We start from the raw sequence: 25,987 nt of genomic DNA, 5'->3' as shown, positions 1-25,987 counted from the left end.
TAATTTTTTTTTTTTTTTTTTGAGAAAGATTAGCCCTGAGCTAACATCAGTTGCCAATCTTCCTCTTTTTGCTGAGGGAGATTAGCCCTGAGCTAACATCTGTGCCCATCCTCCTCTACTTTATATGTGGGACGCCTGCCACAGCATGGCTTGATGAGCAGTTCGTATGTCCACAGCTAGGATCTGAACCTGCGAACCCAACCACTATGCCACCGGGCTGGCCCCCTCTATGTTTAATTTTATAAGGAACTGCCAGGCTGTTTTCCACATCAGCTACACCATTTTATGTTTTCACCAGCAATGTGTAAAGGTTCCAATTATTCTATATTCTTAACAACACTTGTTATTTTCTGCCTTTTAAAATTATAGCTATCTTAGTGGATGTGAAGTGATATCTCATTGTGGTTTTGATGTACATTTTCCTAATGACTAATTATGTTGAACATCTTTTCATATAGTCACTGGCTATTTTTATAGCTTCTTTGGAGATATGTCTATTCAAATACTTAGCCCACTTTTAAATTGGGTTATTTGTCTTTTTATTGTTGGATTGTAAGGGTTCTTTATATATTTTGGAGACTAAACTCTCATCACATATATGCTTTGCAAATATTTCCTCCCATTCTCTGGGTTCTTTTCATTTTCTTGATAGTGTGATTTGAGGCACAAAAGTTTTTAATTTGGATGAAGTATAATTTAGCAGTTTTCTTTTGTTGCTGGTGTCTTTAGTGTCATATCTAAGAAACCATTGCCTGATCCAAGGCCACAAAGATTTATACCTATGTTTTCTTATTTTTTTGTTTTTTATTGCAGTAACATTGGTTTATAACATTGTATAAATTTCAGGTGTACATCATTATACTTCTAGTTCTGCATAGATATACCTATGTTTCTTTTAAGAGTTTTATAGTTTTAGCTCTTACATGTAAGTCTATGGTCTATGTTGAGTTAACTATTTTATGTATAATGAGGAGGAGGTCCAAATTCAATCTTTTTCATGTGAATATCCAGTTGTCCCAGCACCATTTGGTGAAAAGACTATTCTTTCCTCATTGAATGGTCTTGGAACCCTTGTTGAAAATCAATTTTTCATAAATGTCAGAGTTTATTCCTTGACTCTCAATTCTATTCCATTGATCTATATGTCTATGCTTATTCCAGTACCATACTGTCTTGTACATTGCAGCATTGAAGTAAGTTTTCAAATCAAGTCTTCCAACTCTGTTCTTCTTGTTCAATATTGTTTTGGCTATTCTGAATCTTTTGCATGTCCATATCAATTTTAGAATCAGCTTGTCAATTTCTTCAAAGTAGGAAGTTGGACTTTTGATAGAGAAGGCATTAAATCTGTAGATCAATTTGAGTATTACCATCTTAACAATATTGTCTTCCAATCCATGAACACAGATGTCTTTCCATTTATTTACATCCATTTTAATTTCTTTCAAATAATGTTGGGTAGTTTTTAGTATGCAAGTCTCGAACTTATTTGGTTAAATTTATTCCTACATATTTTATCCTTTTTGATGCTATTGTAAGTGGAATTGTTTTCTTAATTTCGTTTTTGGATTGTTCTTTGTCAGTGTAAAGAAATACAACTGATTTTAGTATATTGACCTTGTATCCTGCAGCCTTGCTGAACTCATTTATTAGCTCTGATAGTTGTGTATGTGTATGTATGTGTATCCTTTAGGGTTTTCTGTATATAAGATCATGTCATCTGCAAGTAGAGATAGTTTTACTTCTTCCTTTGCAATCTGGATGCCTTTTGTTTCGTTTCTTGACCAGTTACCCTTGCTAGAATCTCTACTACAATGTTAAGTAGAAGTGGTGAGAGTGAACATTTTTGTTTTGTTCCTGATCTTAGGAGGAAAGTTTTCAGTTTTTTACCATTTTAAGTATCATGTTAGCTGTGGGTATTTTGTAAATGCTCTTCATCAAGTTGAGGAAGTTCCTTTCTATTCCTAGTTTGTTGAGTGTTTTTTATAATGAAAGAGTGTTGGATTTTGTTAAATACTTTTTAAGTGTCTATTGAGATGATCATGTGTTTTTTTACCTTTTATTCTATTAATATGGTATTTCATGTTGACTGCTTTTCCTATGTTTAACCAACTGGAACTTATTCCTGGAATAAATCCTTGGATATGATATATAATCCTTCATATATGTTGCCAGATTCTGTTTGATAGTACTTTGTTGAAGATTTTTACATCTATATTCATAAGGAATGTTGGTCTATAGTTTTGTGTTTTTGTTTTGTTTTGTTTTGTTTTTGTGAGGAAGATCAGCCCTGAGCTAACATCCACGCTAATCCTCCTCTTTTTGCTGAGGAAGACCAGCTCTGAGCTAACATCTATTGCCAATCCTCCTCCTTTTTTTCCTCCAAAGCCCCAGTAGATAGTTGTATGTCATAGTTGCACATCCTTCTGGTTGTTGTAAGTGGGACGCGGCCTCAGCATGGCCGGAGAAGTGGTGGTGGGTGCGCGCCCAGGATCCGAACCCGGGCCGCCGGTAGCAGAGCGTGTACACTAAGCCACAGGGCCAGCCCTTGTGTTCTTGTGATGTCTTTGTTGGTTTTGATGTCACTGTAATATTAGCCCCTGGAATGAGGTAGGAAGTGTTACCTCTTCTTCTATTTTTTTGGAAGAATTTTTGAAGAAGTGGTGTTAATTCTTCTTTAAACATGTGGTAGAATTCACCAGTGAAGCTATTTGGTCCTCTTCTCTGTGGGATGTTTTTTGATTACTTGATATGCATTTTTGATTACTAGTGATACTAAAATTTAAAAAAATATTGTTTTGGTGGCAGGTTATTATACAATCAGTTCAGATACAACTGAAATTTTAATCTTTGCATTGATCTTTCAATCATTGCATGCATCAGTTCCACAATGTTTTATATATGATAGATTTATAATATCTTTTACTATCTAGAAGGGCAAGTTTCTCCTCATAACTCTTATTATTTTAAAGGGTGTTTTTTAAAAGGTAAAATCATGATTTTCATGCAAATAGAAAGTGAATACGAACATTTATATCTCATATAAATATAAAGTTTATATTATCTCATTAATTAATGATGAAATCAATAAAATGTGACAACAGATTTGAAAGAGAATTCAATGAGCCACACATATCAAGGCAGAAGGAATGCAGAAATGAATTTACAAACAGATGCAAAACTGGCTTACTCCATAGGTAGAGGAGGTGTGTTAATCAGAGTTCTCTTGAGAAAAGAACCAAGAAGATATATACAGATATTTATAAGAGAAGATTTATTATAGGAATTGGCTCACATGGTCAAGGAGGCTGAGAAGTTCCATAATCTGCTGTCTGCAAGCTGGAGGACCAGAAAAAATAATGATTTAACTTATTCTGAGTCTGAAGGACTGAGAATCAGAGAAGCCCATGGTGTGACCCCAGTCTTTGGCTGATGGCCTGAGAATCAGGAGGCAGCTGGTCTAAATCCTGTAGTCTGAGGGCCCAAGAACCAGGAATTTTGATGTCTGAGGGCGGGAGAAGATGGATGTCCCAGCCCATGAAGAGAGAGAGAGAGAATTCACCCTTCCTTCACCTTTTTGCTCTATTCAGGCCCTCAATGGATTGAACGATGCCCACCAGCACTGGTAAGAAGGAATCTTCTTTACTCCATCTACTGATTCAAATTTTGATCTCTTCTGGAAACATCCTCACAGACACACTCAGACATAATGTTTTATCAGCTATGCAGACACCCCTTAGCCCAGTCAGGTTGACACATAAAATTAACCATCACAGGAGGAAAATCAATGTCCTTCCACTAGACATAATTCATTTGCATGTTATTGGTTATTGTTTTAGTCTGCTACCACTGCCATAACAAAATACCACAGGCTGGTGGTTTAAACAACAGAAATTTATTTTCTCACAGTTGTGGAGGCTGGAAGTCCAGGATCAAGGTGCTGGCCAGGCTGGTTTCTGGTGAGACCTCTTTCCTTGACTTACAGACAGCATCCTTCTTGCTGTGTCCTCACATGGCCTTTTCTCTATGTGCACAGTCCTGGTGTCTTTCCTCTTTTTATAAGGACATCAATCCTATTGGATTATGATCCCACCCATATGGCCTCATTTAACCTTAATTATCTCCTTAAAAAGCTCTGTCTCCAAATACAGTTACATTGGAAGTTAGAGCTTCAACATAATTGTCAACCAGGACAGTAATCTACAACTTACAAGAGTTGTAAAGTTGCTCAAAGACAATGAAAGGTACAGAGACCCCATAGAATCAGATAACTTAGAAAATGCCTAATTTTCCATTGAAAATATTTACTAATATTTTCGTCGATTTAAAAGTTTTTCACAGTTTTTCCCTACAATTAAAAAAATGTATTTGCTATTCTTTTTTTTGTGTGTGTGAGGAAGATCAGCCCTGAGCTAACATCTGACAATCCTCCTCCTTTTTGCAGCTGAGGAAGACTGGCCCTGGGCTAAGATCCATGCCCATCTTCTTCTACCTTACATGGGACGCCGCTGCAGCATGGCATGGCCTGACAAGCGGTGCGTCGGTGCCTGCCAGGGATTGAACAGGCCAACCCCGGCCGCCGCAGCAGAGCGCGTGCAGGTAACCGTTTGTACCACCAGGCTGGCCCCTGTATTTGCTATTCTTATATGTTTATTTATCCAAATGAATTTTACAGTATTGTTGTATGGTTTTAAAATTGTGCTAAAATTTAAAGTATTGTTTAAAAATTTAAAATATGGCTAGAGGAATTTTACATTGTTATTTTACTGTATGTTTCCATCCAAGAACATTTGAGGTCTTTTTCTAAAGCTCTCATTAAATCTTTGTTCTTTTCATCGTTTAGATTCTGAACAATTTTTATTAATTCCAAGTAATTTATTTGGGTATTGTGAGGGAAATTACTCTTTCCTTTATAGTTTCTAAATAGATATCATGGAACCTAGTGGTTTTAAAAAATAATGAGTTTTGGATCCATCATCTTACAAAATCCTCCTATTGGTTCTAGTTATTTTTCAAAATTACCTTTATTTTTATATTCCTCTTTACAGTTGGGTAAATTGAGAATGTAAGTAATTTGAGTGCTCATGGTTCAGCTGAGAGCAAATTGATTGCATCTAAGAATAGTGTGTTTGCCTCTGTATGTGTGTACAAGAGTGTGTTGGGAGGGAGCTGGATAGGAACTTGAGACAACTATCTCAATGATGTCTTCTTGGAATTAACACTGTCTGTCTTGGAGACCTAGATTCCTAGAACTGGATTGACCATTTCCTGTGATATCTCCTCTTCTGGTTTTGGAAGGAACTAGAAAACAAGGGGTTATTGTACATGAAAGGCAGTTCCACACGACTCGTGTTCCATTAGCGTACAAATCACTTAACTGCTTGTAGCTATTCCCCAAATTTTTAGATACTACTGTTAAAAAGTATTTTTACATAGATTTTATCCCTTTGCTCTTGGAATACGGTTTCCGCGACTCAGAATTCAAGGCTTATTCACATCCTCTTTGCTCCAAACTAAGTGGCAACCTGACGAGTGCCACTGTAGAATTAAGCACTCCCTAGGATGCATACAGAATCATCTGGAAGGGAGCTATTTGTCTTAGATTTTCAATGCAGGTAAAACCTGTCCATTTTGGAGAGAGGTGTCAGAGAACACACACTAGCCCAGAGAAGAGTACACCTGGTTTTAAAGCTCCCAAGAATCAGCTCATACTCCTAACTAACATCCTAGAAATGCATCTAGAGTTAAACCCCTCCTAGAGATTTTATGAACAAAGGCACTCGTGGATGATCTTTTGAAACCAAACATGTTCCTAAATAGTGGAAGTTTGGTATTCTCACCTCTTCCTAGAAGCTTTCCCTACCCCCTGCCTACCTCCAAGTGGAACTACCCCTTGTCTGAAATCTCATAACACTTCATCTTACTCTTCCAGGGCCTCGACACTTTCTACTGGTGTTTGTGTTGTTCGCGCTCCCACCCACTCCCCGTATCTCCCTCACTGGGCGAGAAGATGGGCAGCTCCACTGCACTTACGCATATGCTTTGCACATAGTAGGCCTCAGCATATGAAGTTTTCGGGACGGATATCTTGCTAATTGGTAGGACCTGTTACATTCTACTGAAAATTACCAAAGTGCAGGTAACTTCAATTTTGTAGTTTGTAGTTTTCAGAAAACTACCTTCCTTCCAAGAAATGCCAAACAATTTAGCTGAGACTAGTGCCAGTTTAGGAATAAGACATAAGCACGTTTCTATCACGATAAAGATCTGAGGCCCATCTTCATCTTTCCACGTTGTCTAATTCAAGCTAGGTTGGTAAAGGAAAACCTTTTCCTCTTAGTAACCCAATCTGCTCCCCTCCTCTGGCCTCTTTCTTTCCTTTTGTTGGTAAACTATTTCAGTCTCTACCTTCACTTTTAACAGTTCGTGCCCCCCCCACGTACCCTTTGTCTTGGTGATTACAGATGTGCAAAACCTATTCTGACACAGAATCCTCCCTCGCTTCCGATTCCTCTACTTCTTGGGGGTGGAAATAGTTGCTCCGCTTTGGAACACTGGCAACGAAAAAGAATGGGGGAGAAAGTTGCATTTAAACTTTTAAAAGTTGAGTCACGGCTGTTGCACAGCAAACGCTCGGCCATGTGAAGGACTGAATGTGGTTTGGGGGCGCGGGGTTGGGCTGGGGCGACTCTTGGGGAACGAATGGACCCGAGCCCCTAGAGCTGGGGAGGCCTTGGCCGTGGCCTCCCCGCCCCCGGCTGCGTTCGGGCTCCCCCCGGGGACTGATGTCGCGCGCTTGCGTGCTGCGGCCAGCGCGCCCGACCCAGAGGCCGGCCCCAGAAAACCCCGAGCGAGGAGGGGGCGGCGCGCAGGGAGGGAGGAGAGCCGGCGGGGTAGGGGGTTGGTGGGTGTTCGGGGGTGGAGATGTAGAAGAGGTGACGCCGCGGCCGGCCGGTGCCAGACCAGCGGACGCAGTGCCCGCGGTTGCAACCGGATCCCGGGCGCTGCAGCTTGGGGAGGCGGCTGTCCCGAGAGCGGCGGCCGCGGAGACACCCAGCCCGACACCCCAGCGGCTCGCCGCGCGCCAGGGCCGGCGGAGGGCAGCGGCTGAGTGCGCGAGGCTGGGGGCCCGCGGGCGCGGCCGCGCGCCGCCGGGAGGGAGGCTGGGGGGCCGGGGCCGGGGCCGCGCCCCGGGGCGGGTCGGAGGCCGGGGCCGGGGACGGGGGGCGGCGGCTCCCCGCGCGGCTCCGGGGGCTCGGGGGCCCCGGCAGGACCCCGGCGGTGCCATGGCAGCCGGGAGCATCACCACGCTGCCCGCCCTGCCCGAGGACGGCGGCAGCGGCGCCTTCCCGCCCGGCCACTTCAAGGACCCCAAGCGGCTCTACTGCAAAAACGGGGGCTTCTTCCTGCGCATCCACCCCGACGGCCGAGTGGACGGGGTCCGGGAGAAGAGCGACCCTCACAGTGAGTGCTGGCCCGCTCTTCCTCCTCCAGCCCACGTCCATCTCCTGGGGCTCTCTCCCCTCCCTCCAGGCCAGCCTCCGCGCTCCCTCCTGCGCTTCCCTCCGACCTAGCGGGACGTGTGGTTTCTTTCCGCGGTTTCATGTTCACCACTCGCCCGCTCCTCCCCGGAGCTGCGGTGTCGGGTTAGACGCCCCCCCGGGCTTTGGGGCATGCCAGTTTCCCCTGGTACACCAGGCCCCCGGGCCCGGAGCCGCAGGGCGCCCAGGCCTGGCCGGCGGGCTCCCTTCGCGCAGACAACCTGTCGCGTCGCGGATGCCCGGCGGCTGAGGAGCGGTGGCCGGTCGCCGCGTGCCGCCCGGGTCCCCACCCTGAAGGTCCGACCCCTTCTCTGTCGGATGCGCGCGGTCCCGCCGACACAGACGGGAGGGACCGCAACCCAATTCACCGTCTTTTATTGGAAAAATACCTTTCCAGAGTCGTGCGCCTACATTCCGATTCGGTGGGGTCCGAGGCAGCTGGCACACAGCTCTCGCCCATCCATTTCAGTTTTTTCCGGATTACCGAAACGTGAAAACGCAAAAAATATGGACTGTGTTAATAAAGAGTGCGACAGACCTTTGTTTCACTAGTGAAAAGAACTGCAAAAACTTGAATCTTGCCCCTGCAGTTGTTAGCTTTGGGACTTGGAGCAGCTTTCCTCATCCTACAGTGGGGGTAAAGATCGGCCTTGCAACAGGTTTGAGGATCAAATGAGATGCGCGGTGTAAAGCGCGCAGAGGTCTCAGGTTACTAGTCTCCACCTTTGTGTTGTGTAAAAAACAATGTTTGTGGTTATAGAAATAACACTGGCCTAAATCACTGGTTCTGAAGTTTTAGGGGTGCGGTAGAATCACCTGGAGCGTTGGTTATAACACGTTGCTGAACCATGTCTCCCAGTTTCTGATTCCTTAGGTCCGGACTGGGGTCTGATAGTGTGCATTTCTAACAAGTTCCGGGGTGATGCTGCCCTGGGACCACACTTTGAGACCCACTGGTCTAGAGAAAAGAGGAAGAAAAGGGCATAAAATGGGCAGGTTAACAAAACTGATGGAATTTGAAGTGAGAGAGAGAGGATCAGAATATATTTTAACTGTCATCTGTAAGTGGGAAAACACCTGTTTTAAAGGCTCTGCGTTCTGGCTGTCCTTCTATATGGGTTTCAGGTGGAGAATCTGATCCTGTATTTTCCTGAGAAAAGACCCGAAGGAGTCCAGCGCTCCTCTCCCTGGCAGTTATGTCTTTATCTTAGATGCTAATAGAATGTCACTCACTCTGCAGCCCAACTAGAGTTGACAAAGAGCCCGGAAATGTGCTTTTATATTAGTTGGGTCTATTGATTCCAAAATAGCAACAAGCAAAAGGTGCAGGTCTTTAATTTTTCAGGCCGGCCATAATTTTAAAATTTTATCAATCACATTATCCAGTAAAACAAAGGATGATTGTAACCCAGTGTATGGGTTAGTGCTATTTTTCTAGTTTGGTAAAACTTGAATGGTTTCATAAAATTATCTTTGTGTTTGAAGTTTGTTCTGCAGTTGTCTGCTCGGCTAGCTCAGCTGATTAGGGCAAGGGGTGGATATGTCCCAATTAGTTTTGTTCTTTTCTAGTAGCACAAACTGTTCATAATAAAAAAGGAGCATGTTCTGTGACTAGAAGACAGAAGAACTCTCCTCCAGATGCGGCTCATATTGGGGCCTCCCCTAGTACTCTTTTTTTCTTTTTTTTCAGACTCTTTATTAGTTGCTGAATCAGTTTTTTCTTTGAAGGTTTTGATACCCTATTTCCTTTAGAATAAAACTGTATGGGGGTTAGCCAGTGAGGATGATTCTGAATTGCATACCACGTTACCACCCTCGTAAAAACAGTTAACTTTTTCTTCCCACCGGTGGGTTGGGCTGTCATTTTTGTAATCTTATTTTAACTCTGGTACTCAAATCGGGGTGATTTTGCCCCCCAGGGAACATTTGGCAATGCCTGGAGACAGTTTTGGTTGTCATACCTGGAAGGGTGCTACTTGCATCTCGTAGGTAGAGGCCAAGGATGCTGTTAAACATCCTACAATGCAGAGGACACCTCCCTAATCCCCCATCAAAGAGTCTTCTGACCTCAAATGTTAATAGTGCTAGAGTTGAGAAACCCTGCCGACTTGATAACTAGCTAAAGACAAGATGTTAAAAGTGAATAGTAGACTACTCCTCCAGATTTGTGGAGAGTACTGATTTTTTTTCCTAAAATCACCTTTTACCAGGAAATAGACTGGTCAGAATACAAACCTAAAAATGATGAATTTAGACCACTTCTTTGTAGCCCGATCTGGACATAAGTTTAAGTACAGTATATTTTTCTGCTGTGATGAAGGTGTACTGATAGTTGACCAAACCAGGAGGAGACTGATGGGCAAGATATAAGAAAAAATGAATATGGACATGACATAACAATATCCTCTCAACCACATCCCCTCCATTCCCCCAAACAAACAAAACCAACCAGCCAATGTGGAGAAATAAAAGCAGAGTTAATGGTTGCTACAATTTCCCACTGAATTATGGCTCAGATATCTAGACTTATTTGAAAAATTGAAAAACCCATGGTCCCATTCCTCAAACTTTTGTCCGATTGACCTGAAATTCTGTTATTGGAGATTTATTCCTTTGGCCTTGACGCTTTCTGTCCAGATGTCTTCTAAAATGCAAATACCTCTGCAAGGAAGAGTTCAGCCATTATCAGATTTTAACATTTAGTGTGATTAAATTGTGAGTGCAGTTTCTTCCCCAAAAGCTGTCCAGAAGGACTGGAGTTTAGAGAGGGGTGCTTTGAAGACTGTGGCATAAATATGGGGTGCTGGGTAGGGGTGGGCTGTGGCTCAGGTACTGAAGAGGAGGCAGGGTGGGGAGGTGTGGGCAGGAGGACAGAGGCACACATGAAAGTGGAGGGAGGAGAAGGTGACAACACCAGAGTTTCCAACTTCTCCATGTTGCTGAAGGTCACCTTTGCTTCACATCTGCGTATTCTCTTGAGTTGTTTTCACTCAAAAGGGCCCATTTTCCTGCACTTTTTTCGTAGTCCTGGAATAACTTTCATTTGACCTGAGAGTCTTGATAAAAGCAAGCTGTGGTTACGGAGTCTTTGCTTCTCCAGCATGTGTGCTGCATACCCACCTTCCTTTTGGCATCCTGGATATTTTGACAGGTCTCTTTCAAATGTCCATGGGAATGTGGAACATTAAGTATATACTCTAAAGTAGTGAACCGTGGAAAAACATGCAGAAAAGAGAACATTTTGTCCCAAGCAGCACGTACGACCTGTGGTGTATAGTAAACGAAACGTATGCTGCTTATATACAGTTGAGCATTAAATTTGTTCCAGATGGTCTTATTTAGGAAAAAATGAAGGTGGTTAGAAGTGCTGGATCAATCCTTGGGCTTCTCCCATGAGGTGACTGCCTGCCTGTTTGCTGCCCTTCTCCGCTTCCAGGCTCCGAAGCACACTGAGACTTGGAGAGGCTGAGGGACCTGCCCACTCCGGTGTGGAGCAGGGAAGGGATTCAGGTCTGCCTGACTCCCATGCCCTTTGCCACGGCACATATTCCGTGCCACCTCAATCATAAAAACATGGACTTGGAAAATTCAAAGGGCGGCTTCAAACCTTCTAGTTCACCGATCTCATTCTACAGAAGAGGACATTGAGGTTCAGAAAAGTAACTGATTGCCTGAGTGCACCTGTCGATTTCCTCTTTTTATCATTCTGAACGAGTTTCTTGCCCACATGGCCCCCTGCCTTCTGTCCCTGCCCTCCCCCAGGCTCAGTGCTCTCGTCCTTCAGTCGGAAAGAGCACCCTCTGGGTCTCCCTTTGTAGCTTTCTCCATTCCAGAGTCCTGGGAGGACCAGCTCCTCTGAGGAGTGCTTATTACATCACAGGTTGCCTCTGGTTGTGTTCCTGGGGTACTAGATAAAGCCACCCTTCCTTCTCTTCACCACTGCCTTTTTGTAAATGGAACTAGTGATTTAATGATACTAGATTCTCTCCCCCTATCTTTTTTGGGTAATATCTGGCAAGTGGATCCCACTAATTTGCCTTGATAAACATGATATTTACCGTCATGCTGTTTGTGTGCAGTAAACAAGTGAAGTAAGACTCTAACAGCTCATTTAATTGTGGAAATCATGTAATGGGTACAGCAATGAAAGGACAATTCATGAGTCACAGATATTACCACACCTTAGGAGCCTTTTAAAATGAGTTTGATGCCAAATGACTTAAGTCTAGAAAAGGCAATATCCCCTTGTGACATGCCCTGAGGGCTTTGGTTGTGTTTATAAAATGACCATTATGTAATTAGACTTTGACAATGGTGTGACCACCAGGTTCTAAGTATTCTCCTTTTGATCTATGATACCATTTTAAATGGATGGCCTTAATTTTAAGGTTTAATTTGAAAATAAAACGTTACAGATGTCATAAACAAAAGCAGAACCATCCTTTGTACGTTATAATTATAAAATTGACTTTATTCATATATCCAGTGATTCGCAGAAATCACCATCAGTGATTTATTAGAATGGTTATTTTCAAACCACAAGATGGCTGTACAGCGGGATAGTAACTACACATGTGCCATCGCCTCTGCTTGTTTTTCCAATTCCAGTATTGGCTGATTTTCCAAACACCGTGCTCGGGCCCCTTTGTCCTGTAGCTAACATCTGTAAGAAGGCTGGCCTGGAGTGAGAGTCTGTGACCAAAACGAAGTATGGCAAATCAGCACAGTCGGGGCACAAACCTTAACTTCAGTAGCTTATTCTATCCAAACAAGTATATTTTGTTCTGTTTTGTTTTTGAGCTTGTCATTTTCTGCACTCTGCAATCAGGGGTCTGGTCTTACACTTAACGTGTATGTTGTCAGTGCTCAATAAATATTTAATGCTTGGTTGCTTGCAAAATAATTGGGAATAACGATGATCAATGTAGAATTTTCCTTGTATCGTTAGGGAAAGCAGTCGTGGCAGCATGATTTTCAGTGTTTCCGTGCTGAGTCCATTGTTAGGTTAGCTATTACATGCTCTTTTGCTATCAAACTCTCCCTCTAAGCTAGGTTATTTATAGCCACCGGCACTTAGGAAAGGACCAGAAGAAAAGTGGTGACTCCCAGGGAACGTCACCCACTGAGCCACCGGCTATGGTTCTCAGAAGCCAGACTGGTCCTATTCTATATTCCTGTGGGATGTTTTTAGTTTGAAGAAATTTGGAGGGCCTGGAGGCAACAGACAGCCAATATTCAGTGTTTTACTTATGTCTCATCCCAGCTGTCCCCTGTCACACTTCTTGCAAAGGCTGACTTTTGAGTTGACCACTGTATCCTTAATGCTTACTCATTCATTTACAGAAATGTGTAATGGGTGTGTGTATGTTTGTATTTTCAAAGGGCTACTGACTTCCCCAAATTAACTTACCCTCTAAATTGAATTATCCCATAGAATTCTGAAGTGAAAGCTTCACAGATTTTCAAGATATGAAGAGAAAGTACGTGAATATTCATGTTATGTTCCAGGTATAATTGAACTATTAAAAGGAATTTTCCTGGTATAATTTATAATTAAGCTATACATTAGTTTATAATTAAAATTTGTAATTAAACAGTAACCCAAATTAGCCAAGAGAGAAGTGCTTTTGTTTTTTAAGGAAATTTGTGTAGAGTAGTAATGATCTGGTTAGATTCTGAGTGGATTATTCTCTGTTCATAACTTAGGCACTTTGAGAAGATGCTGGCACCTTAAGGTAGGAACCATGACTTCTCCGTATAAATAAAACATCATAAAAGACTTAGTACCTTTTATTTAGGGAGGGCTCACTGCATCTCAGCCAATGATGAAAACAAACACTCTGTGTGGACCTTGCTGTGGAATAACTACTCCTGGGCCTTATCCCGTATAAAGCCTGGTCGAGGTTTATAGTTCTCTGGGTGTAGTAAAATGTACTTTTAGACTCTTGGTCAATCTTTTAATGAAAATAATTATATATAACAAAGTTGTATTTGGAAAATATTTGGCAATCGTAGAGGCTAGCTATGGGCATTTCTTAGGGTAATCTAGAGAGAGATGAATCATTTTTCAGGCTAAATAGTTTAAAACTCATTAGGAATCCTGTTTTCTTTAAAAAGCATTTAGGAATTTTATCATGTCCTGTGTGATATAAAATTCCTCAGGTACACTGTGCATTGTTTGTTCCTTCTTTTGTGGCCAACATCCTGGAATTCTGTTCTCTTCCACTTCATCTCCTTTTCTCGTTTTAACTCTTTTAAATGCTCTTTTTAATTCTGGACTCTGCCCCCAGTGTTCTACTTAAGTCGTTCTTGGTGAGAGCCCCAGCAGTCTTCAGTTCAATCGCGTGGCCTGATCCAGTTTGTCACCCCACTTCTGACATTTGACACCGTTGTCTGCCTCTATCTTCTTGAGAATTCCTTGGCTCTGTTACACCACATCAGCCTGGTTTTACTTTGTTCGTTTGCTTTCATATTCCCTAAGGCTCTGTTTTTGGCCCTCTACCCTGCTTTCTGTGTACACATGTTCCTTCAGCAGATCATTTATAGTCTCTGTCTGTCCCTGATTTCCCGTCTCTGTATTAGTACTGTGTTTCCCACTGCTTGAAGGACAGATACAGCACGACAGCCTCAACTCAACATGCGTAAAACGAAACGTAACATCATTTTCTCAGACTAGCACCCCTTCCTGCCAAATTTCTGTTTGTAGTGAAATTATTCTTCTAGTCACCTTGGAATCGTCTTTGCTGCCTTTCTCTTCTTCCTGTGTATGTGTGTGTGTGTGTGTGTGTGTGTGTGTGTGTGTGTGTGTATATAAAAATATAAATAATATATAATATAAATATATAAAATAAAAATATATTTATTTTATCGTGTGTGTGTGTGTGTGTGTGTGTGTGTATATATATAAAACATACCCCTGCCTCAGTGATTTTTCTTTGCCCTGTCTCTTGATTTCCCCTGCCCTTTACCACCTACTCCCAGACCCTACCTAGCTTTCCTTCTCAAATATGAACTCTCTGCTCAATCTTATTGCCCACTATTTACCATCCCTAGTTCCCTAATGCTGCCAGCGCTCTGTGCTTTAATTATAGTCTCTCTAAGCCAACAAAACCATCACGATTACAGTGATTGGCCTTTCCTCGTGTGATCCTTGTTTTTGGAAAATCCTTGTTTTTTTCTTGTCAATTCCTCTCTCACAGCCTCCTCCCATTCCCACCTTTCTCTGGAAAAATCTTTTAAGACCCAGCTAAACAGTCGTCTCCTTTGTGAAACTTTCCCCTACCTTCCCAAGGAGAATTAATTGTTTCTATCTCTGTTTTTCCCATTGTTGGTACATATTCTGCTACGGAACTTAATGATTTTTGTTGTAACTAGTAGTTTATGTGTTTGTCTCCGGCACTGGGAGTAGGCGAGGGCTGGGTCACATGTTCTGTATCTGTCCTCACGCACAGTGGCCGCTCAAAGAATGTTAAGTTCAACGTGCCCAACAAGTTAACCAGGTCTTCTGACTTCCTTTGGACCTTCCCACCACCCCTTCTCTTGGCCTTTAATCGGGCTGTTTCCTTGAGCTGGGAAATCCTCTCAATCCTCTTACCTTATTCCAATCCTAATCATCCTTCAGGCCCCATTTCTTTCATACCATCCTTTCCTGCATGCTGTCTAAAAATTCTGATAGCTTGATGTGTTTTAATTTCGTATCCCCCAAGTTTTTTGAAATTCATACTTGTTAAGGATTTTTTTTTTTTAATTCAAACAACGTTAACTAGCGGTCTTTTACTCTCTTTTCTACTCTGAGGGTCTGAGACTGAGTTTACTCATCCCAGGATCCCTTGGCTTTACTGCTGAATGAATGACCAGGCTGAGATCCATGAAGAGGTTCAATCTGTGTTTGTCGAATGAGCTAGGACTTTAAATAAATAAGTGTAAATACTTCAGTATGAGGCATGTAAAATGGATACATTGAATGTAGCATCATTGTAGTTCTTTCTGCAAACACCTTTCAGGTTATTCAAAGAAAGCAATAAAGGTAAAACAATCATTTGTTAAGATTACTTTCTATTGTGAAGGTTTTCTTTTCAGCTATTGAATAACATATCAGTATTTCTAGCCAATTGCAGAACTAGTTATAGTCGTCTAATTAAGGAATGCAGATCTAAGAATTCATTCTTGATTCAGACACTTTAATTCTTAAATCTCTCTCAGGTCTAAAATCAGTGAATCATTTTATAAGTTAGGATTAAGAACTGTCTAGTATTATTGTTAGTATCCTTTTCGGCTGTGAGGAAATGGTACAAATAGTATCATCCTAATATTCATTCAGATTTATGAGCAAGTATTCATCACAACAATCTGTAAAACTCTTAAGAGGATAGAAATTGTATGACCAAGTGAGTCATAGCCTTTGTGATGTGATGTCTGCCAGGGTGGGTGGGAGGAATTACTGAATGGCCAGTCTCATTCTCCTCCTTTCTAAGCTGAATCATTGTGCAAATAGAAAACAATTCATAGGTTTTTAGGTGATCATTTCATAAATAGGAACTAGAAGAGAGTAAAAGCGTCAAGTAACACCTCTATTTAAGAAATTACGTTTTGAAATCTACCACTTGATGAAGTCTTTATTTTGAATTAGAAACAAAATTAATCTCTTTACTGCCTCATAATATATCTTTTTGTCTAACACCTGCTGTATGTCTTCTTTATATATTTTTACTTTTTCTATTAATTATGTTATCTTTCTTGCCTATCTATATATATCTATACATATATATTCTTTTTTTAATTCTCCCATGTCATTTGACTTTTCTCTTCATAGTTGTTTCAAGCCTTGGCTCCTTTGAAGATGGGTACGTGTGTGTCTGTGTGTGTGTTGGGGGAGATGTCATTTACTCACTGCCTGGATGACTACTTCAGTTGGATGGGAACTCAAGAGAGGAAGGTCCCTTTCATTTTGGAAATTCTGATTCTGGGATGGTATAATCTTGCATTTTGCATGGGTGGTCCTCTTGTTATTTTTCATCTTAATAGAAACAGAAATTTGGAGAGTCTTTTTCTAAATCAAATTTAATCTTTAATCTTTAATGTAAGATTGATTAACCTTATTTCCTTATCTTCTTTGGATTAAGGCATTTGTCAAAAAAATTATATGAAAAGAGGAATATTCTATTTTGAATGTTTCTAAGTTTTAGAAGTTCTTATTACATACTTATATTTATACATTATTCTAAACTCAGTAGTTTTGTAATGGGAATGGGAAAGTGTAAAGTGAAATTGGGAAGACAATCTTGCTATCTGGTTTAATGGAGGATACTAATATATAAGCAAGATGTATAGAGCAGGTGTTAGATTAACTAATAATGAATTACAGCGACATCTTTAGCAGTTGCAGGGTGGGAAAAGTGAGGCACAGATTATTTTTGGGGGAGAGTATTGAAGCCATGAAGTATTCATGGGATCTGTCTAGCTTTGGCCAGACGCCTAGGGAGATTGCCAGAGTGACTAGGCCAAGTCCCTGTACCTTGCAGTAGAGGAAGGGCCAGTTGTTTGGCCTTCGCAACCATATTCCTAGGACCCTTGTCTTTACTGAGTATTTGCTGAATGAATGAATAAATGAATGAAATTCTTGAGAATGTGCCATGTCAGCTTTGCAAATAATATCTGTTTAGTCTTGATTACAAACTTATAAAGTAAGTATTATTATCCTCATTTTACAGATAAGAATACAGTTTTTGCTATTAGCTTTTCAAAACATGATCTTTTTGTGACCAACAAGTAATTAATTGTGCCTTCTAGAGTCTCATTGTTTAGAATACAGGTTCATGGCCAGTATTCCAGATGGACAATGTAGCAGAAATTTGAACAGACATAGCAATAAAAATAATTTAAACTGCTCCCAGAGGCTTTGCCATGTCCAGCAAAGTTAAAATCTCTGCCATCTTTTCTCCAACCCCTGTATCACATTCTGTTTTGCTTAGAAAATATTTGTCATGATTTAGTATAAAACAATTCTTCTTTAATATTTAGGGGTTGCTTTCTGAAGAACTCAAAGATTTTATAAATGGCATGCGCAAAAAATAGAAAGAGTGAGAGGTAATCAAGGATAAATACTATGTAAGACTGGAGTGAACCTTGAAGACAGGGTCTGGAAGATAAAATGCAGAATCAGCTAGGGCATGCAGAAAATGCAAAGAGAATAACTAAAAGGATGTTTTAAAAGTATAGTTAGGCCCTTTCAAGGAAATTCAAGATAGGCTCACTATTTAAGGACATATGGTTTAAGAGTAAAAAACAAACCCCCAAAAAGCAGGTGTACTTGGTTCTCTTTTGTTTTAAGCTTCTTCACCAAGTGAGATTGTCAGTCAGTCAGTAATTTTTTGAGTGTCTACTATGTGAGGAAATGAAGAACAAGATAGACAAAGAGATATCAAGAAAGCATTTAGCCAGACACATCTGGAAACGTGAATAAAATTAAAGTCCTCTTTCTTTGAAATCACTTGTCCCCTTTTTTGACTCTCCTGTATTTTTAAGCAATGTCACTATCTTTTTTGCCAGCAAACCCATTTCTTGGAATAAATTTCTACTCATCGTTTTCCTCAGTCCTCACATCCCTGTCTCAAGCCCTGTGCATCTCAGTTCTGCAGCATCTTCTGCACTCACGCTGACCTCTGCCTTCTTGCCACAGCTGCTCTAGTTCTCTCCCTGACTATTGCACCTGCCTGCTAACTGATCCCGTCTGCGTTACTGTGCTAGGGCTGCCATAACAAAATACCACTAACTGAGTGGCTCAAACAACAGAAATTTATTTTCTCACAGTTCTGGAGGCTGGAAGTCCAAGATCCAGGTGTCTGCAGGTTTGGTTTCTTCTGAGGCCTCTCTCCCTGACTTGCAGCTGGCTGCCCTCTTGCTGCCTCTTCATGTGGTCATATCTTTGTGCGCACACACAAATTTCCTCTTCTCGTAGGGACACTGTCAGTTTGGGTTAGGGCCCATCCTAGCAGCTTCATTTTAGCTTAATAACCTCTTTAGAGGCTCTGTCTCCAAATACAGTCATATTTGGAGGCACTGGGGGTAGGGCTTCAACATGAATTTTGGGGAGGGGGGTACAGTTCAGCCCATAACACCATCTGATTAGCTGGATATTGTTCTTTGACAGAGTAATCTTTCCAAAGAGTAGCTCTGATTGTGTTATTCCTCTCCTCAGAAAAACATCATGGACTTGAAAGAGTCCAGTCCCCTGGTACATACGTTGCTTATAGATGTGGGCACTGCTGAAAGTCTATAAGAATCATAGAAAATAGGAGAGTTACCAGGAGGTGGGTGGGTGTCATATATCAAAAAGTGGGATAAAGATGTTTTCTGGAAACTATGGATAGGTAGTAAGCTTGACGTAGGTCCTTGAAAAAAATTCCAAGAGGCTTGAGAATCCTAAGAAAAGAAAATAACATAGTAAGTAGTAAATAGGGTAATATAAGGGAAGAGTAGGAACATACATAGGCTTAATATGTTGCTTTCAATGGAGTATCTGACCGAATTTCTCATAACAACCTTCTGCAAAAGAAGTAGTTTACTTCAAGAGACACTGTAGAGCTTTTCATGTTTGGGCTTCTTAGGCCAGGGCCCAAGGACCATATCACTTTTAATGAACTGGAAGGTAATTGCTCTCCCTCTAAAAGGTAAAACATTAAAGATAAAGAAAATAGGTGATATGGATTTATTATCGTGATCTAAAAGTTCTTAATAGACAGCTCACCCCGTTATCTAATTACCACCAAAAAGCGATGCTTTAGATTTTTATTCTAAATCAAAGAAATAATTTTTGCTAGACCCTCTGCCCAGCTTTTAACAGCAACATAGCTAATACCCTCAGACAGCAGGAGAATTCATTTAGTTATTTCATATATGTTTTGCAACTCAACTAATTTTTCTTGGAAGGCACTCCAGGAAGTTACATTACTCAAAGTTAGATATTCTTTGAGTGTTTTAATGAGATTAGGAAAAAAAAACACTTGGGATATCTGTTTGGTTACACCTACGTTGACTATTTTTCAGACTTTAATTATTTTTGGCCATGCTTGATGATGTAAAACTGCAGAGCATTTGTTTTGTAGAATTCTGGAGACTCTTGGCCTTGCCCATGGGTATCACCTCCAGAAGTGGGTGGGTATTCCTGTTAGGCACCTCTGTTTTTCTAGAAGGAGCCTAATGTCCACCATGGCTGACAGGTAAAGCACGTGGTTCTGTTCTCCAGGTAGGCCAGAGAGAAGAACCTTTTAAACATCCTGCTGTGGGGAATAATATTTATGGAAGTCTGACTCAAGGATATATAGTATTCCTCCAAGTCGGGAACTTTAACCCTGGGGGGGCGTCCATGGGAAGCTTTAGGTTTCCACGATCCCTTGAAAATCGATGCAGATATTATGTCAGCATGTTTTCTAAGGAGAGGCTACATAGCATTTTATCAGAACCTTAAAGAGTTGTCTGTGGTCCAAAATATGTTAGGGACAGTATCACTGGATACACTCAGGTATGTTTTCTAATTAACCTCCCGTCAATGAGAGAACCAATCTAAATGTGTTGGGGTGAGCCTATAGTTTAGGGTAAGTGATTTTTGAGTAACATCTCTGTGAAACTTGTCTCTGTGTTAATTCTGAGAAATGTTTAAGGCTGCTCTTCATCTCATTATAGAGTGTCCACTCTGAGGTCTCTTGGGAGAAATTTCTCTTTGGTAACCATATCAGGACTAGTTATGCTTCTCCTTAGCAGCCAGTTTGTTTTCACCTTATGGTCTCTGGAAAACTTGTTATTGCTACTGGCTTCTAGAAAGCCAAATATGTGGCCTGCTTTTAGCAAATCTAATAATCTCAATCCTGGCTTCACCAATTTCCAATCCTTATTTTCTGTTCACATTTGTCTTGGTATACTGTCAATATCTTTGTAACTCATCTTAAATGTTATTTGGGACCAGACGAATTAAACCTCAATAAAATTAATGTATTTATTGATTTGTTATTTTAACCACAAAGTGTCTGCTATATCATCATATACAGCATTGGGTGCCAGGGATTAAAAAGCCAAATAAGATGAGGTCCCTGTCCGTTAAGATGTTAATGTCTAGCAGGACAAGAAAGAGATGTAAATCAATAAGGGCACTAAAACTTTGTGCCTGCTTTGCTTGTGTTGTGTCCTGGGTAGAGTGAGGTCCTACCAAGGAGGACAGTCGATTCTAACAGGCAAGTCAGAGAAGGCTTCAAACAGGAGTGACCGCTCCACTGGGTGTTAGGAGGCAAGTAAGTGTTTGCTAGGTAGCTGACCCTTTTATCTAATTACCACCAAAAAGTGATGCTTTGGATTCTTATTCTAAATCAAAGTTATAATTTTTGCTAGACCCCCACCCAACTTTTTTTTTTTGTGAGGAAGATTAGCCCTGAGCTAACATCCATGCCAATCCTCCTCTTTTTTGATGAGGAAGATGGGCCCGGGGCTAACATCCGTGCCCATCTTCCTCCCCTTTATATGGGATGCCGCCACAGCATGGCTTGACAAGTGGTGCGTCGGTGCGCGCCCGGGATCCGAACCTGCGAACCCTGGGCCGCTGAAGCAGAGTGTGCAAACTTAAGTGATACGCCCTGGGCCGGCCCCCTCCACCCAACTTTTAACAGCAATGTGGCTGATACCCCCATACAGCAGAAGAATTCATTTAGTTATTTACGTATGTCTTTTGCAACTCAACTAATTTTTCTTGAAAGGCAAATAAGGGCATGAAGGCCAAGGAAGCAGTGCCAGGTTTGGTACATTTTGGGAACCGCAAGCAGTTTGGCATGGCTGGAGTGCAGGGTTATGGTAAGAAGTAAGGCCGGCCACAAAGGCAGGGCCTGGATTCTGATGGGCCTTGTACGCCACACTGACCAATTTGGTCTTTATCCTCCAGGCAGTGGGGAGTCAACGAAGGGTTTTAATCAGAAGAGTAAGAGGATCAGATGTGGGCTTTTGTACAATCACTCAGGCAGGTGTTTGGGGTGCCTGGAGGGTATAAGGTTGGGAGCAGGGAGGACAGTTAGGGAATTATTGCAGTAGTCCATTTGAGAAACGTAAATCTCTTAGACCGTTGCCCGGCACATCACGAGTGATGTATGTGCACTGGAAGAGAAGGGTCTCCATTTTGTCAAGTGAAAAATGGAAATTATTGGAATAATACTGAAAATATTACCTCCGTTTATGAAAATGCATACACACAAAAGAATGATATACTTGTGGAGTAAATATGTAGACTGAGGTCTGAAAAGGATACCTACCACACTGCTAACAAGTGCTCCTAACTTTGGAGGGGGAATGGGACTGGGGAAGAGATGAAAGGAAATCTTTACTTCTTTACCTATGTATTTGGAAAATTTTAAAAATAACATATCCATATATTATTTATATAAAATTTTCTGAGAAGAATGAGTGAGGAAGTGAGGGAGTGGAGGCGGGTGTTGGATACTGTTCTCTAGGGTGCGTGAATGTGAAGGGAAGGAGGGGGATGGGATAGTAACCAGAAGGTTCCTGTCTTGGGAGGGCAGAGCTGTGGGTGGGGTCTTTGGCCTTCAGTCACACACATGGACACAGCACACCAATTGACTGTTGGAGCATTGCTTGTTGGTGAATAATGCTCAGGCCTGCACCTGCCTATTAGAAGAAGCCCACTCCTCACTCTTGGCTTATTTCCTCTTAAATCCCACTCCCAGAGGCAGGGCCTTGATCATTATCAGCACAACTGCTTTACCTTGCTTAGGGAAATGATACTTGAGTACTTGAAAGCAGAACGTTATTTCTAAGTCACTGTACCTTCCAAGTCAAAGCACACCCCGAATTTAAATCTAAACATATTCTGCATAATATATTTTACTTTTCTAAGGTGCAAGAATTGTAACTGTGTTCTTTGGGAAACTCCTTCAATACTAATGGACCAATGACTTGGGAAAGATGGAAGGAGACTGGATCACAACCAGGGGTGGATGAAGTTTAATGGAAGCAGGGAGACTCTGGCCTGGGAGGAGAGTAGTACAGGTGCATTTTGGACTGTCTCTGTGGAGTGGGTTTGGTACATGAGCAGCGGTGCTCACAGGAGGTCAGCCTGGCTTTGGAGTCTCATCACAGAGAGCCCTGCTATTTGGAGATGCTGCCTGGGGCTATGACTGAACACATGCTGATCGCCTGTTGACCTAGCAATTTGATTTTTAGGAGGCCTGTATTAATCAGGGTACTCCGGAGAAACAGAACCAATAGGAAATATATATGATACACACATGCACACACAGAAAGAGAGAGATAGAGATTGACTTCTTTTTAAGAGATTGCCTCATGCGATTGTGGAAGCTGGCAAGTCCAGGGCTGTCAGGCTGGAGACCCAGGGAAGAGCTGATGTTGTGGTTCAAGTCCAAAAGGCTGTCTGCTGATAGAATTCCTTCTTGTTCCAGAGAGGTCAGTCTTTTGTTCTATTCAGGCCTTTAACTGATTGGATGAGGTCTGCTCACATGGAGAGCAATCTGCTTTACTCAAAGTATACCGATTTAAATATAAATCTCATCCAAAAACGCCTTCACAGACACATCCAGAATAATGTTTAACCAAATATCTGGGCACCGTGGCTCAGCCAAGTTGACACATAAAATTAAGCATTACAGGGCCCTTGTTGGCGTAAATCCTAGACTGGCCTGAATGTCCAAAGAAGAGTGGATAGGATCAACTTATTCACTGCGATGCCCCAAGGACATGGGTCAGAGACTTCCTGATAGAGGCACTAGTCTGGCCTCCTATCAGTCCCGAGAGGTTTAGTTTTGCTTTGGTCCCCAGCTCACCACTAAGGCTCCTGCTTCCATGACTGGTGCTCGCCAGGGGACATGGAATCTAGCTTCTTTCTTTTGGTTTCTCTTTTCCTTCCCCCAATGTGTGTGAGTTAGTTTTGCTTCTTTAGGATTTCTGACAACAAGAATAATGGTCTTATTCCAGAAGAAAGGACATTATTAGATTAAACAAAAAAGGATTCCCAACAGGAGCACGGTGATACTTAAATGTGGAGATGTTTCAGGCCGCTTTTGACTGCATTCTGGAGACTTGGGGTCACAGTGAGGACTGCTGCTGTCGGTGTCTCTGTCAGCTGTCGTCTGCTCCAAAGACTCGCCTGCTCTTCTCTCATCACAGAGCTGCACTGGGCCTCAGATGCCTGTTCCTGAGGATCTGGATGGCAGAGGGGAGCTGAGGCTACAGACTCATTAGGTAGAACAGGTGCTAGTTTTTTTTCTTTAAAGTTGCATTCTGGTCTGTGATTGGGAATGTCTGTTGCTTCTGTCATAGCATCATCATCCTTTCTTGTGGAGGAAAATTACCATTGATTAGAGGCAAGGACATCAGCATAACTAGAGGCACTTCTGCTCTAGGTTGTCTCAGCCTCATGAGAAGTCCAAGATGACATAGAAGTAAGGGAAGGTGATGTCAGATGCCTTCATACTTTCAGAATATATCACTGGTACTGCTGGGAGAGAGCTGGGGATGTGAGGGAGTGGGATTAGGTGCTGGGCCGAGAGCAGGGGAGTCCTGCAGATCTCCCTCACCTGCACCCTGGACAGTTCAGTCTCCTTATCTTTGTGTCCTCAGGGTCAAGATGCCTCCCCACTGGGAAGCTAAAAGGCCATGCCAGAACATTACTAAATACACGAAGATTTCAGTGTGCCAATTTTGTGGCAAAATGGCACAAAATGACAAACTCTCTTTGGTGCCTTAGTTGCTGTAAAAGAAAGAGATGAATGTGTTCTACTAAGTGATGAGCTCAGCTTGGCTAGCACAGTGTGAGTGGGCAAGTTGTTAGGTATGGGAACATTAAGGGACTTCACGTCTGTGATACTTAGTTTTTTCTTTGAAGTAGGAGGCGGCATTGTCTCCAAGAGAGGTGTGGTTGCAGTTGGGCAGTCTGTGGAGCGTGGTGTGTTGATATGGCTGCCGTAGAGGATGGAAGAGGAAAGAGGCCTGGGATATGCCCACAGTTGCCAAACACTTGGCTGGGGACCCACTTGAGGCTGGAGAGCCTACTAATACACCAGTTTGGGTGATCGTGTCATTTCCAGATACATTTCCATTGTGTATGTTCTACAGTGCAAGTGCAGAGTGGAGAAGCCAAAGGGCTATATTGATCCAGAATTGGGGCTTCGCCTTAGAAGTGCTAGAAAGAAAAAGCAGGAGAACTGAATGATGCTCCAGAGTCTAGACTGATAAGAAAGGGAAGCCCCAGAGGCTAAGGACTGGTAGATAAAATGGTGGAGTTGGGATCAGTAAAGCCAATGAGGCTGAAAAACCAGCAGAGGGAAATGAGGTTATACCATATTGGAGTTTAAGATGAAGCAGCTCTTGAATGATGACCTGGCCATGAGAGTGGTAAATACAGGTTGCTGGATTTGATAAGCCAAGGATCTTTGAGGCTAGGTTTTTGGTGGGTCTTCTACATGAATGGTGAAGTCTTTCAAGATGATGACAAGATGTGGGGTGCCAAATTCTAAAGTTTTCGGTGAGTGACAGTGACCAATCAGTGGATGACACCAACAGGGAGGAAGAGAAGGTATCATACCCAGATAACATGAACTTTGAAGGAGGAAAGACTTGAGTATAGTAGTGGGAAAGTGATAGTTGTAGATGATGTTGTAGGAAGCCAGAAAAAGTCTTCGTAATCTAAGAGGGGAGGGGCCTGATCCCAGTTGAAAATGGCCGTTAAGAACTGGCTGGACCCCATTGTGCTTAGCTGCCAGTGGTGGTGAAATGGCCTGTGGTGACCAGTAGCTCTGAGGACTTGAGTGTTCCAAGGGGAGAGGTCTGGGTAGGGTGAAGAAAACATCTTTGGGTAGGGAGCCTGTTTTCTGTTTTTTTTTGTGTGTGTGTGTGTGTGTGTGTGTGTGTGTGTGTATGTGTGAGGAAGATTAGCCCTGAGCTAACCTCCTTTGCCAATCCTCCTCTTTTTGCTGAGGAAGATTGGCTCTGGGCTAACATCTGTGCCCGTCTTCCTCTACTTTATATGGGACGCCGCCACAGCATGGCTCAACAAGCTATGTGTCAGTCCGCGCCTGGGATCCGAACCCGCGAACCCTGGGCCGCTGAAGCGGAGAGAGTGAACTTAACTGATACACTACCGGGCGGCCCCTGTTTTCTATTTTTAAAAACATCAGTGTTGGAACAGATGATCTCTAAAGCATATTCCTGATTTAAAAGTTCTTTCCATGAATCTGAAAAAAAGCAAATCAGGAGTTTGATCCCTTGTATTGCCCAGCTCAAAGAGTATGCCTAGATTCTGAATCTTCTTTTCTTCATGTGAAAATCACTTTTCCCTTAGAGATAGAAAATTTCACTTTAGAAATTCTTGGGAAAAATAGATAATTACAGTAAAAGGTGTGAGTTGAACAAAATGAGATATATTTGTTCTGGTCTTA

At 42.1% G+C, this 25,987-nt stretch overlaps 1 protein-coding gene across 1 annotated transcript in view; it reads left to right on the top strand.

Annotated features, from left to right (window-relative positions):
- The first annotated feature begins 6,917 nt into the window (after window positions 1–6,917).
- FGF2 (fibroblast growth factor 2) overlaps window positions 6,918–25,987 on the top strand; it is a 61,840-nt gene continuing 42,770 nt past the window's right edge. Inside the window, exon 1 of the mRNA XM_087437660.1 lies at window positions 6,918–7,464. Within this exon, the coding sequence (XP_087293786.1) occupies window positions 7,287–7,464 (178 nt within the window). The 5' untranslated portion in view covers window positions 6,918–7,286. The remainder of the gene's footprint in view (window positions 7,465–25,987) is intronic.

The sequence above is a fragment of the Ceratotherium simum genome, chromosome 12 (genome assembly GCF_057802395.1).
Source record: "Ceratotherium simum simum isolate JZ-2026a chromosome 12, ASM5780239v1, whole genome shotgun sequence".
NCBI classification, from domain to species: Eukaryota; Metazoa; Chordata; class Mammalia; order Perissodactyla; family Rhinocerotidae; genus Ceratotherium; species Ceratotherium simum.
The sequence above is the reverse complement of the archived record's forward strand: the minus strand, read 5'-3'. Positions and strand labels throughout refer to the sequence as shown.